Source organism: Rhincodon typus, chromosome 31, assembly GCF_021869965.1.
Source record: "Rhincodon typus isolate 14 chromosome 31, sRhiTyp1.1, whole genome shotgun sequence".
Lineage (NCBI taxonomy): Eukaryota > Metazoa > Chordata > Chondrichthyes > Orectolobiformes > Rhincodontidae > Rhincodon > Rhincodon typus.
The window spans coordinates 25,259,462-25,277,726 of record NC_063362.1 but is presented as its reverse complement, the minus strand read 5'-3'; the positions used below and the strand labels follow the sequence as shown (position 1 = coordinate 25,277,726).

The 18,265-nt window shown below is 42.7% G+C and overlaps 1 protein-coding gene across 8 annotated transcripts in view; it reads left to right on the top strand.

The window, feature by feature from the left end:
• LOC109918601 (rho guanine nucleotide exchange factor 10-like protein) overlaps nt 1–18,265 on the top strand; it is a 184,708-nt gene that overhangs the window by 144,961 nt on the left and 21,482 nt on the right. For all 8 annotated transcript variants that reach the window (XM_048615132.1, XM_048615131.1, XM_048615133.1 and 5 more), the window contains 3 exons: nt 1,132–1,253; nt 11,064–11,150; nt 11,265–11,476. In XM_048615132.1, the coding sequence (XP_048471089.1) occupies nt 1,132–1,253; nt 11,064–11,150; nt 11,265–11,476 (421 nt within the window). The remainder of the gene's footprint in view (nt 1–1,131; nt 1,254–11,063; nt 11,151–11,264; nt 11,477–18,265) is intronic.

The window sequence follows — 18,265 nt, the reverse complement described above, 5'->3', positions numbered from 1 at the left end:
TGGAGAACTCCTAAACAGAAATGGTTTCATTTTCTGTGGAAGGTGAGCAGGAGACAAATAAAACAACTCCCATTCATTGTCCACTAACACTGAAGTGATCCCAGGGTGTTTATCTCGTCCCACCTCCCCACCAACCCACTTTCACAATACCTTGTTTGAATAATTATAGCATGTCCTGAATCAACCTGCCACAATGGACACTTCCTGCTGAGCATTGTGTGCATTGATACCAAAAAATTGCCACATCTGACAGGATTCACTTCATAAATTTGATCTGTCAGCTTGTTATTGAGATTAATTAGCCGCACTATTAAGGTGTGTAGGAGTCTCTTCATGTTGAGCACACTTAATTGAAAGACGCCAGTAATTTATAGAACATTAGCAGAGTTATACCCAGCCTTTCATTGTATTGAATGGATGATAATAGCTTTTCAGCCAGCGTGGGATGCCACATCGTCCCTTGTCCATTGTTTTAGATCAAAAGGGTGGCCAACAATGGCTGAGTGGGAATTATGTGATTGCTGTTCAGTGCAACTTTCCTCTTCAATCAGTGGCTTCAACAGGGCCGCCTATTTAGCATTCAAAAGATCAGTTCTCCTGAAAGCTGTGGTATATGCATCACCCAGTGTAACACTGAAGCCTGCCAACTCAGAGAGGCAGCTGGATTTGGCCACTCCTTGTCAGTCAGGGTGGCTGTAGGGATGTCACAACTGGAATCACAATGTGCCACTGTGCCCATTAGGTGGTGGTTAGTTGGAACTCTACCCTGAAAGACCCATGGGCATGAGAAACGTTATAATAGGGTTAAGGCTTATGATGAATGAGCTCCTGAACAAGGTATCCCAGGATGATCAGAAGCCGTTCCACGGTTCCTTGAAGCAAATGGGTCATGTCAGGAGCAGTGGCAGAGAATTAAAGCTGAACAATCCCATTTTAAAAAAATCACTAGACCATATTTTGAGTGAGTTGAAGCCCATAACTGAATTGAGAATTAGTGTCGGGAATTCAGTGCTTAAACTATTCTGTAGTGGGCTTAAAGTCTGTTTCTTTTTAAGCTGTCTTGGTATATGCCTGATTTCTCTTGTGCTCTCTCTCTCTCTCTCTCTCTCTCACATTCTCTCTCATCCGCAGCTAAAGATAACCAGCCTGGCTGGCTCTGTATTGAGGATGACGGAAAAACAAAGGCTCCACTTTGCTGCCCTTTGCTGGCCTGTCATATGCCCATGTACAGCTCAAAATGTCAGGACCTGAAGGTGAGCTCGAGATAAAGCAAAAAGGTATCTGTTGCCTTTTTGTAAAAACAAATCGGCGTTTCTTGCATGTTTGATCAGCGATTCGCATTTTAATCCTGGCTTTGATGTTGTGGCCTTTGATAGAAAGAACTTGCATTTATAATGATGCTTTTCACAACCTCAGGATATTCCAAAGTGCTTTGCAATTACTGAAGTACTTTTTGAAGTTGACTCACTGTTGCAATGAGTGCCGCTTCTGAACCACAACGGACGCAGCTTTACATAATCTTAGGATTATGTTTTTGAGAATTATAATATTCCCTATTCAAGATCTGGGCTCCATACACCAAAGTTTTTACTTGAGCCAATTCCAGTGGTCATTTGTAGTACATTCCCTTGGTGCAAATTAAAGTTGAAAGGTTGGATTTTCAAGTGCAGGGGAAAAGCCATTCAGCCATTTAAACCACAGTTGTTTTCCCACAGATCAGATGTGCCTTGCTGCCTTATTGTTTTTGTGCCGTACCTTTTATCCCAAGACAGCTTGAAACAATTTGTATTGCCGACTTCAAAGGCCTATCTCCAGCTTCTTGCTCCTGCCTTGCCAATGTTTAAATTGTATCTGAATCTTTTACCTAAGCAAACACTGTATCTAGACTTTTCATTATCCAAAATCTAAACAAATGGTCAGCAACTTTACTTCAAATACAGGGGAAATAATTGAATTTGTACTTCCAAGTTATTTTCACAAGTTAAGCTGTGTTTTAGCATGCTACACTTTCAATTTACAATTCGTTTAAGTTAGAGATGTGGAAATAATGGTCAATTTGCACACCATTCCACTGCAATCTACTTTATGGTGCATTTAGCAACTCGAGAATATTAATCCAGGATATAAAAGAAGAAAATGTAGTGAATGTTGGCTGCCAATTATCCCATAAATAAATGTCCAGTTTTTGTTGACAGTTAATCTGATTATTTCTCATGTGGTGGGGAACAGACTAAGTGGTAGCAATATTTTTGATTTCCCTATCCCAGGCACTATTTTATTTGGACAATCGCTCTTTACTATTTTGACTCCAATTTTTAGATTTATGGATTTGAGGGGAAAGTATGGTGGTTTGGCTTAGATGGCTAGCATATGATGCAACACTGACGGCAATGACACGGGTTCAGTTCCTGTTGAGTCACAAAAGGAGGCCCTTTGGCCCATTGTGTCCACCTTCTTGCTTTGTCCCACACATTTGGAGTTGCGGCTGTCAAACTGTCTGTGACCAGTTGTTCGTGTGTCTTCGAGAGATGCCAATGGTTCTTTGTGGAGTATACCTAATTATCTCGGCATGACACTGAAACTATGAATTGTTGTCTGAAATCCAATGTTATCTAAATGTTAATTGGAAGCTGGAAGCAGATTGTATTGGATGAAGCATCTGGCTGAAAACTTAGTGAGACATTAAAACTTTTTATTCATGATTGCTTATGCATTAGTGTACGGTAGAGACAAGCTGGCTGTCGGTAAAATGAAATGGACGCGTGTTCAAAATTACATTGTTGCTATGTGGGTCGTGGCTGCCAATTAGTAGATAAGATCTTGCGATTAAGATTGATGAGCAGTTGATCTGTTTTTGCTGGTTTTGATTGAAGAAGGAAACCTGATGAAGATGCCAGAAGAATTCCTGGCTCGCCATTGAATAATCATGTGGATTATACATGGTCATCTGAACCATCGGTTTGTAGACTTTCTTTTTCCCTCCGTTTCTGCCATTCCACCTAATCTCCTGTCCATCACTCATTCCTCTTTCAAACACATTACATCCAAATTTCTCACCACCATATCCTACCATCTGGCAGCCTTTTTCCTCTTCCTGACAACCTAATCTCCATCACCTGCCCTGCCCCATTTCCCTGCTTTCTCCACAACAATGGTCATTTCTTAGTTATAGTTTTGGACGTTTCCATAATTTGCACTGACTCCCTGAAGTATTTGCTCATAATTGTGCCCTTTTTCAGGTTGCTTCATATAGGTGTGTCAGCATCCACATCTCATTCATATCTAATCGTCTTTCCTCTCTTCACGATATTACACAGGTTTCTGCTTTGTAGGAGATTGCTGGTCTGTCAGCATTAGCAGATCTTTTCAATCACTCAACATCTGCTGTACATCTTTCAGTGACTCCAAACATAGCCCATGCAGAGTTGCTCCATATGAATGGTGGAGTGGGATTTTGGATTGAGGTCCCATTTGAAAGATGGACTGGGTAATAACTCCAAGTCTACCTGTTGGGTTTAGCAGACCTTATTTGACTGGGTATTGAAAGGGACACCCAGCTCAGCTACTGGGCAGGTTAGCAGACTAACTGGGGTGGCAAATCTGACAGCTTGTGAACAGAGCTGAAGTTGTCAGTGAAGAGAGAGTTTTGAGGGATGGGGGAGAGAGAAATAAGATAGTACCACGAGTGCCTGCTGTGTAGCTGTCAACAGGGCTTATTGCTTGATACAAATGAGTAAAGTGGACGCAGTCTGCTCACTTGTAATAGAATTGTATCCAAGAGATGGCTACTGGCTTCCTGGCCATTTAGACTTGCTGAATGATTGAGCAACAGGACATCAACATCTTTGGCACCAAAGCGTTCCCACAGTGCTGCATTTTAATGTCACTGAAGGAAAATCCCAGATTCAGTCTTTTAGTGCTGCTCACAATTGGGAGCAGAAACCATGGTTACAATAGTTGTGGGCTCTTTAGCCCGTTGACCATGGGTTCAGAGCATTTCATGATTCATTGACTCATTGTGCTATAGTGTGTCCACTTTGTGTAGGAACTATCCAAAGGTCAGATGACACATTGTGAACTAACACCAAAGACTGACCCTCTTGGTCAAGATTTTTGAAATTTAGTAAGTGTACATTGCTCAGTACTCCAACCTATGTCAACTAACAACAACAGCTTGATGTTTCGATATCATCTATCAATACAAACAGAAACTGGGAGCAGGAGTAGGCTATTCATCCCTTCTGAGCCTGCTCCACCTTTCAATGTGATAGTGGCTGATTCTCTATCTCTGCTGTATTCCTGCTTTCTCTTCGTACCCCTTGATGCCTTTACCTTTAATAGAGTGAAATATTCCATGTGAAGAGATGGGAAGATGGTTTGCCTTACGGAAAGTCTCAAAACTCTTAGCAATTAGGAAATAGCAATCTCCCTCTTCACTTCTCTCCCCCATGCAATATGGCTGCTTTCACTTTATGAATGTTAGATCGATATGGGAGGTAGAAAGAATTTAGCTTCACGTTTGCTGACTGAGTAGAAACCGATGTCCATGCTGTAGTTGCTCTTGTGATGAAGGCTATTGACCCAAGACTTTCACCTTTTCTCTTTACAGAAGTTAACACTGTTTTTGTGCAATTACAGTGTTCTGCTTTTATTTATCTGTTGGGCAGCATTTGCTTTTCTTTCCCACCTTTGTACCCATGGATGCAGAATTCCTGTTTCGATTTTCCATTAGTCCAGTTTATTTAAGCATGGCCCATAACTCAGTTGTTAAATATTTGAGATAACAAGGTGTAGAGCTGGATGAACACAGCAGGCCAAGCAGCATCAGAGGAGCAGGAAAGCTGACGTTTCTGGTCGAGACCTTTCTTCAGAAATGGGGAAGGGGATTCTGAAATAAATAGGGAGAGAGGGGGAGGCGGATAGAAGATGGATAAAGGAGAAGATAGGTGGAGAGGAGACAGATAGGTCAAAAAGGCAGGGTTGGAGTCAGTAAAGGTGAATGTAGGTGGGGAGTTAGGGAGGGGATAGGTCAGTCCAGGGAGGACAGACAGGTCAAGGAGGCGGGATGAGGTTAGTGGGTAGGAGATGGGGATGGGGCTTGAGGTGGGAGAATGGTTAGGGAGGCGGGGACAAGCTGGACTGGTTTTGGGATGCGGTCGGGGGAGGGGAGATTTTGAAGCTTGTGAAGTCCACTTTGATACCCTTGGGCTGCAGGGTTCCCAAGTGGAATATGAGGTGCTGTTCCTGCAACCTTCGGGTGGCATCATTGTGACAATGCAGGAGACCCAGGATGGACATGTCGTCCAAGGATTGGGAGTGGGAGGGGGAGTTGAAATGGTTCGCGACTGGGAGGTGTAGTTGTTTGTTGCAAACCGAGCGTAGGTGTTCCGCAAGCCTCCGCTTGGTTTCCCTGATGTAGAGGAGGCAACAACGGGTACAGCGGATACAGTATACCACATTAACAGATGTGTAGGTGAACATCTGTTTGATGTGGGAGGTCTTCTTAGGGCCTGGGATGGGGGTGAGGGGGGAGGTGTAGGGGCAGGTGTAGCACTTCTAGCGGTTGCAGGGAAAAGTGCCGGGTGTGGTGGGGCTGGTGGGGAGTATGGAGCGAACAAGGGAGTCCCGGAGAGAGTGGTCCCTCCGGAAAGCAGATAAGGGTGGGGAGGGAAAAATGTCTTTGGTAGTGGGGTCGGATTGCAGATGGCAGCAGTGTTGGAGGATGATGCATTGGATTCAGAGGTTAGTGGGGTGGTACTTGAGGATGAGGGGGATTCTGTTTTGGTTGTTATTGCGGGTAGGGGGTGTGAGGGATGAGTTGCGGGAAATGTGAGAGACACGGTCGAGGGCATTTTCGACCACTGTGGAGGGGAAGTTGCAGTCCTTGAAAAACGAGGACATCTGCAATCTGACCCCACTAACAAAGACATCTTTCCCTCCCCACCCTTATCTGCCTTCCAGAGGGACCGCTATCTCCGTGACTCCCTTGTCCGGTCCACACTCCCCTCCAGCCCCACCACACCCGGCACTTTTCCCTTCAATGACAGGAAGTGCTACACCTGCCCCTACACCTCCCCCCTCACCCCCATCCCAGGCCCCAAGAAGATCTTCTACATCAAACAGATGTTCACCTGCACATCTGCTAATGTGGTATACTGTATCCGCTGTTCCCGTTGTTGCCTCCTCTACATCGGGGAAACCAAGCGGAGGCTTGCGGAACACCTACGCTCGGTTTGCAACAAACAACTACACCTCCCAGTCGCGAACCATTTCAACTCCCCCTCCCACTCCCAATCCTTGGACGACATGTCCATCCTGGGTCTCCTGCAGTGTCACAATGATGCCACCCGAAGGTTGCAGGAACAGCACCTCATATTCCACTTGGGAACCCTGCAGCCCAAGGGTATCAATGTGGACTTCACAAGCTTCAAAATCTCCCCACCCCCGACCGCATCCCAAAACCAGCCCAGCTCGTCCCTGCCTCCCTAACCATTCCTCCCACCTCAAGCCCCACCCCCATCTCCTACCCACTAACCTCATCCCGCCTCCTTGACCTGTCTGTCCTCCCTGGACCGACCTATCCCCTCCCTAACTCCCCACCTACATTCACCTTTACTGGCTCCAACCCCGCCTCTTTGACCTGCCTGTCTGCTCTCCACCTATCTTCTCCTTTATCCATCTTCTATCCACCTCCCCCTCTCTCCCTATTTATTTCAGAATCCCCTTCCCCTCCCCCATTTCTGAAGAAGGGTCTAGGCCCGAAACGTCAGCTTTCCTGCACCTCTGATGCTGCTTGGCCTGCTGTGTTCTTCCAGCTCTACACCTTGTTATCTCAGATTCTCCAGCATCGGCAGTTCCTACTATCTCTGTTAAATATTTGAGGTATTTCTGTGCACTTTGGTTTGGGTGTAGGTACCTTGTTTATGCTGAATCTGTAACATGAAATAATGATGCTTGAAAAGCTTGGGGATTTACAAAGCCAAGAAATAATGCATCAGTACAAAGCAGAAGTTAGATCATCACCATTTGTTGAGTATTGATGGTTAGTGCAGCCATGTAGACAGATGGAGAGATAGAGACTCAAATGGGATGTGAAAGAAAATATTAGAGATTGTTCTTTTCTCCCAGTATGCTTTTACATGATTATGTGCTCTCTGTAAATTGATCTGAGCAATTTGATCTATTTATTTCACAAAGATTTGTTTCTGTGTGAAGTTTTATTTTTCTTTATTCATTCACGGGATATGGGTGTAACTGGCTAGGCCAGCATTCATTGCCCCTCTGGGCAGTTAGGAGTCAACCACATTGGCCTCGATCAGGTTAGGATGGCAGTTTCCTTTCCTAAAGGACATTAGTGAACGAGATGGGTTTTTCACACAATTGACAATGGATTCATGATCGTCATTAGACTCTTTAATTCCAGATACTTATTGAATTTAAATTCCACCGTCCGATCTCTGGTGGGATTCAAACCCAGGTCCCCAGAACGTTGTCTGGGTCTCTGGATTAACAGTCCAGTGATAATAGCACTAGGCCATTACCTCCTGGTATGAAATCCTGTTTTGCAAATTTTAACTACCTGACATTTGATGGAAAGGATGATCTACACTTGCTTTTTTTTTTCAGGGCTGTAGTTGTATTTAAGAAGGAAGATGTGGACAAGTCCTGAGATTTCACAGGAGTCACTGAAATGAACAAAAGGACTATGAGCTTAGGTTGACTTTCTTGAGTTTGGGAAATAGAGGTTTATGAAAGGATTCCAGTTGGTACTTTGTTTGAGCTCAGCCAACTCAGCACAGTCCCAGACCCAGGCTCAGTTCTCTAACCTTTTCAGTTTTAAGTTCAGGGCGACACTGGATGATACACTTGCAGCCTCCAAATTGTGACAGAGTTCAAGCTCGCGTGTGTATCCCAGCAAAATACTGCAGATGCTGGAGATGTGAAATCAGAACAGAAAGTGCTGGAGAAACTCTGCAGGTCTGAGAATAGCTTTGGAGAGAGGAACAGAGTTAACCAAGTTAGTGGTAATTATGTGGAATTCACTACCACAGAAAGCAGTTCAAAACACTAAGATTTCAAGAAGGCTTTCGATACAGGGCTTGGGGCTAAAGGGATCAAAGGATATGGTAGAAAATCAGGAACAGGCTATTGAGTTAAATGATCAGCCATGATCATCATGGCCGTGGAGCAGGTTCAAAGCACTGAATGTCCCACTCCTCCTATTTTCTATGTTTCAAATTTTAAATCCAGTATGACCCTTCGGAATGTGTGAATCAGTCAATTAGTTGGTTGTTACAAAGAGTGTTTGGAGACCACGGAACTCATTGGTCCTAGTCCTCTCAATGGAGTGTGACTGGCAGTTGGATATATAAAGGTTTTTTATAATTATGAGGATAACATAGAAGCAAACTGCAGCTGTCTGGCCTTTGTGTAGTGACTGGCAGAAACAAATAATTACAGCTTTTAATCATATTCCAGCAGAAATAATAGTAATTTGCATGAATGACTTCTACCTATGTCCCTCGCTCTTTTATTTTAAATGTGAAAATTTCAACCATCTGTCGACAATTATACAGCATTTACTTTCTGAGCATTTTAATCAAATGTAAGGGAAGCTGATGACAATCAAACACGCTTATATGTTTGTATAAGGATGTAATGCATCTCAATCGTTTGGTTGCCAGTAGATTCCGGATTCCTAGTGTCTCTGTTCCAGCTCCTGCTTTGTAGCAGAGGCAATCGCTACTAACATTGCATTTTGTATTTTTGGGTGGAACTGAAAGGAGTACCCATTGAATATGGCAGCCACTTCACCAGTTTGTTTCAAAGGAGCCCAACTCCAGAAGAATGTTCAAATTGCCACCTACTGCACAGTTTATCAGCAATGTTACTTTGAGCAGTCTGCCTGCAAAATCTGGGAGTTGGTATGTTAGTTTTATTTTAATGACAACTCCTGGATTAGCCACTTCAATTCAGTCTTTCAGTCCCATCGGTAAATATTGCCAATGCAGTGTCCCCCATTGGCAACCTAAAAATGGAGAAGAGAAGCTGATTTGATTGAATACCGCAATAAGTCATAGAGATGTACAGCACGGAAGCAGACTCTTTGGTCCATGCCGACCAGATATCCTAAATAAATCAAACCCCATTTGCCAGCATTTAGCCCATCTCCCTCTTAAACCCTTCCTATTCATGTACCCATCCCGATGCCTTTTAAATGTTGTAATTGTACCAGCCTCCACCACTTCACCTGGCAGCTCATTCCATACATGTACCACACTCTGTGTGGAAAAAGTTGCTGCTTGGGTTCCTTTTAAATCTTTCCCCTCTCACTTATGCCCTACCCTGGGAAAAAGACCATGGCTATTCGCCTGATCCATGTCCCTTCTGATTTTATAAACTTTTCTATCTAAATATTTACTTGACGTAGATTTCCTTCGGCATGATCTCTGGATCACTAGAGACTGAATGGAGTAGTAGTTGCCAGCAGATTATGAAAATGATTAATGTATACAGTCTAATGTTGCAGCATTTGACGTGACAAGTAACTGTAGTTGTCCAGGTTACAATGTGAAATCTTCTGTATTTGGCATGTAAGTGCATGAGTTCAGACTAAGAAGAAGAAATTGGCTTGACATCATCTTCTTGGAACCAGGTATCTGGAGGCCAATGATAGCACCGCCTGCTGGTTATCATGGCTAAAGCATGTTGTCTTGCAGTGTTGAGGAGCTTATATCTTTCTCCTGGTGAAGGACAGTTAAACAGGGCAGTAACTACACCTTCCCAAAGTTGGCCACTTTTCTCCTGCTATCAAGATTCACAACTCTTGTGAAGGTTTTAAGTAACATTGAATCCCAGCAATGTGGAAGCAGACCATTTTGCCCATCAAGTTCACACCAACCCTCTGAGTGACTCACTCCATTCCTGTAACCCTGCATATTTCGCATGGTTAACCCACATCCCTGGACATTACAGGGTAATTTGACACAGCCAATCCACCTAACCTACACATCTTTTGGGCTGTAGCAGGAAACTGGAGCACCTGGAGAAAAACCTGTCCAGACTCTGGGAGAGCTTGCAAATTCCACACAGACAGTGCCTGGGGGTAGGATTGAATCTGGGTCCTTGGAGCTGTGAGGCAGCGGTGCTAGGCGCTGAGCTACCATGCTTCCCCAGCAGCAGTACTGGTTTGTAACTCTGCCTGAAGTGTAGCAATTGATTAGGAGAACAGTTAAATATTTTCAGACTGAGCAATTTGTTCTGTCTGTTTTGGGTAAACCTAATGAAAATTCACAGAGCTCTTGGTGTTTTATTTTCTAATTTGAGAAACCTAGAGTATGTGCTGACATCAACAAAAAGGTTTGGTGTTAAGCGGAGTTAAATTGAGTAGTAGTGATTTTAATGGCCCCAGACTGTGCTGTGTTTATCAGTGATGATACATTGAGTAGTCTTCCTGCGCAGATCTGGGACTGGGTACTGTGGTTTTACCATGACAATTGGAGAAAGACAGTAATTGATGAATACAACTCCTTTATTCAAAGTTTTTATACCATAGAAAGTGAGTGCAACAGGACTAAACAACAGAATTTAGTTTTGGTAGCCAAGGAGCTGGGGAGCAGCAAGTGTGTATAAAACGGTTTCCTAGGCTTTTGACAGTTTAGAGGATCTTTGCCCTGACCATCACAGACGTATGCAAAGTGAAAAGACAGCAAGTGCAAGAAACAACATTGAGATCGCCAAGGCAGATGCTGATTATGACTTGGGTAATTTTGTCCTGAAAAAGGGTAGTGGACCCGAAATGTCAAGTCTGCTTTCTGTCCATCAATGCTGCCAGACCTGAGTTTCTCCAGCAATTTCTGATTTTTGGCATCCGCAGTCCTTTTTGTATAATTGTGTTGATGTGAATAGTAGAAAATACAAATGGGAAGTGGCTGTTGCTTCCACATTGTATGGACATCCTCAGTTGGAGAATGAGGATTATTCTGTTCAGTAGATGGTATACGACAGGTAAAAGAAGAATGTGTGCATTGATTAACCACTTAAATGCCTTCCTCTCTATCTAGCCGGAAACAGCTCTTCACACTCCAGTGCAATCATCCTTACTTGGGATCTCCATTGCCAGTACCTGTCTTGCACAGGGATACCTTTGGGTAAGTCATCCTGACACTAGCAAGAATCTGTTAATGATACAAGTCACGGTCCCTTTTTAGGCAGCAGAGCAAAACTTAACATTGTTCCTTTTCCTTCTTTGTGTCCTTTCACAGATTGGCAGTGGGCGAGAACAGAGGCTGGGGCAGGTCGATCTCTTCTCCTTGAACAGATCTGCTCCCAAGCATGTCAAGTCCTTCCAGGTTAGCTCCTGGGTCTTGTGCATGGAGTATATTCCTGTAACGGCCCGAGAGGAAGATGACACTGGTTGTCCGATGGAGAAACCAGGAGACAGCCCAATTATTGTTATGGGACTACAAGATGGCAGGTAAGGCATCCATTTTGTGTTGGGAAACCGCAATGGCTTAATTTGCTCTCCAGAGTTGCCAGTCCTTCAAGTTCCTTCCTTAATGTTTTGCTGATCAGTACATTTCGTGTCACCAATAACTTGAACCATTTCCTCCGTGAGGGAGAGGGAAGAAAAAGCCTTTGGCCTTGTAATATATCTTGGGGAATTCCGCGTTGTTTCACATGCAGTGCATCACTTTGAAATGAAGGTGTAGTTATCATGTAGGCAAACAAGGCAGCCATTTTATATTGAACAGGTTGTATGAGAATGACATAAATAATCATTTAATGTAAGGCAGTTAGTCACTGCTTGTCTTCTCCCTTTTGAATACTGCAACAGGGTCTTTTATCATCCAGTTGATGTTCGTAGGAAGATTGAACTTTGCTTTTTTGACCTCTAATCCCTCCCCCCTCCCCCCTCCCCTCTCTCACCTCCATGCAAAAGCCGGTGCAGTACTCCCTCACTTTGCATGGGAATGTCAGCCTCAATTTTGGGGCACGTGTTTCTGAAGTGCGATCTGAACCAACAACCTTCTGACCCTGTGCAAGTGTGCTATCCACGTACCCACAGCCGACTTGTACTGCTTTCTCGGTTGTCTGAGGAACATCTTTGCCAGGTTCAACTAAATGTGTGGACAAATAAGTGAATCATTTAATTGTTTCTTCAATGTCACTGGTGCTTAATGCCATAAATGCTGCAATCTAAATGAGGTGCATTCCATAGTACTAGCAGATTGTAATAGGTAGTTCTGTAATATAACTATAACATTTCTTCTTTTTGAGATTGTGTGCGGTTTTAGTAGAAATTTCTCTTTATATTAACCATGCTTCTTCTGAACAACAAAGTTCTGGATATGAGACAAAAAAAACTGCAGATGCTGGAATCCAAGGTAGATGGATATGTTGTGTATGAGAGTCCAAAGGGGTTAATGCTTCACTGAGTGCAGAAATTAACAGCCACTGTGAAAATGTCAGGGAATTAAGAGTTATGGGAAAGATGCAAGAATTTGATTTGATTTATTCTTGTCACATGTACCCAGGTACAATGAAAAGTTTTTTGTTTTGCATGCAGTACAGGCAGATCGTAACACACAAAGTGCATTAGGGTATTAGAACAGAGTGAGGAATGCAATGTTACGGCTGCAGAGAAGGCACACAAGGAGCGAGATCAACATTTAAATTTAAAGTCTATTAACAGTGGGGAAAATGCTGTTCTTCAATCTGTTCGTACACATGTGGAAGCTTTTGTATTTTCTGCCCAATAGAAGAGATTATAACTGGGGTGAGATCGGTCTTTGATTATGTTGGCTGCCTTCCCAAGGCAGCAAGTAGTATAGATGGAGTCAGTGGGTGGAAGGTTGGCTTGCATGATGGTTTGTAGTTTCTTATGGTCCTGGGCGGAGCAGTTGCCATACCAAGCCATGATGTGGGAAGTGGATATGAAGAATATTGTGTCAGCAGTGATCCTATTGAATGGCAGAGCAGGCTCGAGGGGCTGAATGGCCTACTCCTGTTCTTATTTTGTATGGTCTTAATGTCATGGGGCTTCAGTCAGAATAAAGGAGGAGTTTGTGGACGACAGACCTGAGGCTAATGATACTGTAGATCATGTTCACGTAGTCTGTAAATTTACATAAGCTTCATATCGTGTACTCACTCTGACTCTTTCAGTTAGATTAGAGCAGTGGTATCCCAATCCATACCAGATCATTTCAGGCATTCAGTCCACGTATACAACACTCAGTCTGTCAGGATTGAGTCGAACATCTCAGCAGAATCTGATAGCACCTTCTGCAGATGAGTGTTTCCAGCACTTTCAATTTTATTTCTATTTTTCAGTGCCCTTGATATTTTGCTTTCCTTTTTGAACGGCTTGAACAGGTTCTTTGAAAAAGCAAGCAAAAGAATTTAATCAGAAACATGTTATTAACCTTCTGCGACACAATTTCAAAGCTTCTGCAGCTAGGGACTTCCCTGCTCTGCTCAGTTTTATCCTGCGTTTACTTTACAATGTTAAATGTTTATGTTTGTTTCTTGATACTCCTAATCATACTTCTCGAATACCGTGTTTCTGTTTGTGTGGAAGCTTTTATAAAAGAACAAAACGTAGGTGCTGAATTGTCGATCTCGTTCTGAGATTATGATGTTTGATGTGGGAAATGGCGCCTTCTCTGACAAGATTGAAGAAAATACTTGGGCTACTTTGAATGAGGACCCGACAGATGTCCAGAAGTAAGGCAAGGAACTGCAGATGCTGAAAATCCGAAACAAAAACAGTAATTGCTAAAGAAACTCAGCAGGTTGGGCAGCATCTGTGGAAAGAAAGCAGAGTTATTGGTTCAAATTTGGTGACCCTTCAGAATGCTCTGAATCAGGTTCACTGGATTCACAATGTTAACTCTGTTTTCTCTCCACAGATGCTACCCGACCTGCTGAATTTCTCCAGCAATTTATTTTAGTTATCCAGTAGTGTTAGACGCTCATATTGTGGAAGTGTTTCAATCAACAGCGCTAACATAACCAGCATGAAATTCACAAAGAGTAGAATGTTTGTTTAGGTGTAACTTAACAGAGTTGTCAACATTGGCAAAGTTGAGCAGCAGCTCTGTACAATGAATCAGCAGTCTTGACCAGGGAATGGAAGGTTTGTGTTCTGAGGAGAGGCTGGATAGTCTGGGACATTTTTCACTGGAGTGTAGGAGGTTGAGGCGTGACCTTATAGAGTTTTTTTAAAATCGTGAGAGGCATAGATAAGGTGAATAGCAAAGATCTTTTCCCCAGGGCAGGGGAGTTCACAACTAGGGGACATAGGTTTAGGTTGAGAGGGAAAAGATTTAAAAGGGACCTGAGCAGAAACATTTTCACACAGGATGGTTTGTATGTGGAATGAACTGCCTGAGGAAGTGGTAGATGCAGGTACAGTTACGACATCTAAAAGGACATTTGGACAGGTACATGAATAGGAAAGGTTTACAGGGGTTTGGGCCTAACTCAGGCAAATGGGACTAGTTTAGTTTGGGAAACTTGATCAGCATGGATCAGTTGGACTGAAGGGTCTGAATCTGTGTTGAATGACTGTTTCCGAGCAGTGTAACGAAAGTGCTAAAATAATCTTTCAACACAACTGAGTGAATGTAATATCAGTTTGGAACAGAAGGGGTCAGTCAAGTTTTGTTCTCTTGTCAACTCCAAAGAGACGCTCGTTTGTGTCTCCCCAAATAGTTTCTCATGAGTTTGATGTAGTTTAAATATTCAAAATAATTTTTAATTGTTAAATTATAAACTCCTACTACTAAATATAAAATTTTAAAATATTGATTTTACCTGAACTTCCAAAAAGCATACGATGGTGTGCCATGTAAAATTACCATGAAATGGATGTGCCAACAAAGTTGCAGTCCATGGATTGAACAGGGGATTGGCAGCATGGATATTCCATTGGCTAGATGATGGGAAACAGAGTGGTACTGCAATAGATGATAGTTTAGTGGATAAGAGGGTGACATATAAAATGGTGTTCTCTAGGACTTGTTACTTGAATTGCTACTTTTCATAAACTATGTTAATGACCTAGCCTTGTACAGGGAATGATAGCAAAAGTGCTGAAGACACAAAACTTGGAAGACTCTTGAAATGTGAGGAGAATAGTGATGGGTATCATGAAGATGGATGTAGGCAGACTGGTGGAATGTAAAAGGTCTCCATTGACCTACCTGACTGTAGGGCTGCTCTCTCATTAGACCAACACTGTCGGTTTTACTCTGCATCACCAACCAGCCGTTCAGCCAACTGAGCTAATTTTCCTCTCTTACTGCTGGCGAATGAGCAGGCACATCGCAGATTAAGCTATAGAGTCACAGAGCACCAAAACAGACCCTTCCGTCCAACTCGTATATGCTGACCAGGCTTCCTAAACTAAACTAGTCTCATTTGCCTGCGTTTGGCCCATATCTCTCAACCTTTCTTATTCATGTATCTGTCCAAATGTCTTTTAAATTTGTAACTGTATCTCCCACCAACACTACTCCTGGCAATTTATTCCACATACGAACCACCACCTGTGTGGAAAATGTTGCCCCCCAGGTACCTTTTAAATCTTTCCCTTTTAAAATTATGCTCTTGAGTTTATTACCGAGATGCGTGAAGTGATATATTTTGGTAGGAAGAACAAAGAAATTGAATCCTACCCTTTCCTCAGCAAAAGGAGGGAAGGCAGGAGCCAAGGAACTGAGCTGGGGGTTTAGGATCCAAGGTTTTGTAAACTGTAGCTTATGTTACAAAAGCAAGAACATTGCAGTGAATGTTTTTTGAAACACTGGCCTGGCCTCAACTGGAACGTTGTCTCAATTTCTGTTCACCACATTTTAGGAAGAATATGAAGGCAGTGGAGTGAGTGCAGAGAGGATTTAAACTAATTATTGGTGGATGAGAATTTTCAGTTTCATATATATACTGGCAGAGCTGGGGCTGTGCTCCTTTCAGAGGAGATGAGCAGACACTTGATAGAAGTGGTCAAAATCACGGGGGGTCTGAGCGGAGTAAATTGAGAGAAACATTTCCGATTGCGAAAGAGGAGAAAGCAGAGGAGTAGGACTTACTGAGTTGGTCTTTTCAAGAGCTGGCACGTGGAAAGCTGCCATTCGGCCTATCTTCTGTGGTTCTATTATTAATTAATCCAGAACGGTTTTTCTTTTCAAGAGTGATGGTTAAGCTGTAGCAGTGGCTGACTCACTTGCCACTGCATAAGAAAGTTTTTTTGGGTTCAAGTCACTCTACATGAAATTTAGGCTGATGGTCCAGTGCAGTACTGCAGAGATGCTGCATTGTCTGAGGTACACATAAAATGATCAAACAGAGACTCTGTCTGCTCCCTCAGCTGAATGCAAAAAAAATCCTATAAAACTACTTTAAGGAAGAACATGGTGCCGTGGCCAATATTTATCCCTCAAACAAGATCTGACAAGCTGATTCTATCCAATTTTTATCTCTGCCATTTGTGGGAGTTTCCTGCGTGCAAATTGGTTGCCATATTTCCTACAATACAACAGTGAAGACTTTTCAAATGTGCTCGGTTTATAGGATTAGTACAGTGTGGAAGCAGGCCATTTGACCCATTGAGTTCACACCGCCCTCCAAAGAGTATCCTATCCAGACCCACCCTATCCCTGCATTTCCCATAGTTAATCCACCTACCCTGCACATCCTGTTTAGTCAAATCCTGGGTTGTTTTGAGAAGGTAAAAGGTGCTAGAAATTATTTTCTTCTGTCTTTCTGTTCAATTTGCATTATTTTGTTTTACTCCCTGCTTCCATTTACTACAGCAGATGCTGATACCTGCTGAGAACAGTTCTGAAAACACTGCTAGCTTTCTTATACCTCAACCTGGCTCCTTTTGAAATGCCTGAACTTAGGTAATCTTTTGGGCAGGCTTTGGAACCGTAAGGGGGCATCTCAACAAAACTCAATTTATACTTAACCTGCCATTTTGCAGAGGTGGTCTGTATTTGCAAAGGTATCTCGCAAGAATGCTGTCAATCCAAGGTTAACACCAGGCCATATGAGATATTAGGGTAACTGGCCAAAATCACGCTTCAAGGAATAGATTTTAAGGATCAGCTTCAAGGCTGGGAGAAAATGATGGAGCAGTTCAGGAGGGAATTCTAGTGCTTGAGGCCCTGGGAGCTGAAGACCAAGGATAGAGGAAAGGAAACCAGGTGTGTACAAAAAAAAAACCTGAGTTGGAGGAGCACCGAGATGGTCATGAAATTGGGAAGGAATTTGAACACCAGTTTGAAAATTTTAAATAGGGGGCATTATTGGAGTGAGCACCAATTTAGGTGAGTACACAAATGGCCAATGGATGAACAAGATATGGTCAGAATTGGGATGCAGATGACCAATGCTACATTAATTCTTTTGTGATCCAGACATTTTAACCAAGTGGCTATTACTTACATTGGCAGATTGTGAGTGTTGTCCAAATCACTGAAAAGTGAACTATCACTATTGATCTTGGTTCTCAATGCTCGAAAGGAGTCCTGTGTTGGAGCTGCCATTTTCAGGATGATGGGTGTTATAATCCTGGCTGACATTACTACTCGACAAGTCTGATCCCAGAATGAAACGTGACTCAATAGATCAAACTTTGTTTTTTTTTCCAATTTAAACTGGTGGTCTTCCATGTTTTAACAAGAAAACAGAATTGAGAAAAGGAAAATAAATAGATTAAAACAAAAGTAGAACACATTTGAAAAGATTTCAAATACTCAGCAAACTAAAATCCCATCTACTCTCCAGCACCATCGCTGGAAAATCCAGAGAAATTGTGCTGCCCTATCAAATCTGTGGGTTTGACTTTCCTGCTTTGACCTCCATTCCAGTGCTAGGAAGCCCTTTCCTTGCATATTCACAGAACTGAAATCTTTGACTTTCTCAGCTTTGAATAATAAATGCAGATTTATAACCAAACACATCTGGTCTGGAAGTTTTAACAAACTATACCCTTTCATTGAGCTAATTATTTCCTCAACTGTTCTGTACAAATGTCTTATTCTGGGAGAAACTATTCTTGGATCTGACTGCAGTCATGTCTTCTTTGAGCTAAATTCAGAAGCTTTTATCTAAATTTAAAGAGAAACTGCTTGTGTTAACTTCTGCTAAGCTAAAGGTTTAATTTTTTTATTCTCCCGTCATAAAGCCCTACTATATAAACAAGCTTCCATGAACACCCCAGGAGGCTTTCAATCATCAGCTCTACGATCCATTAAAA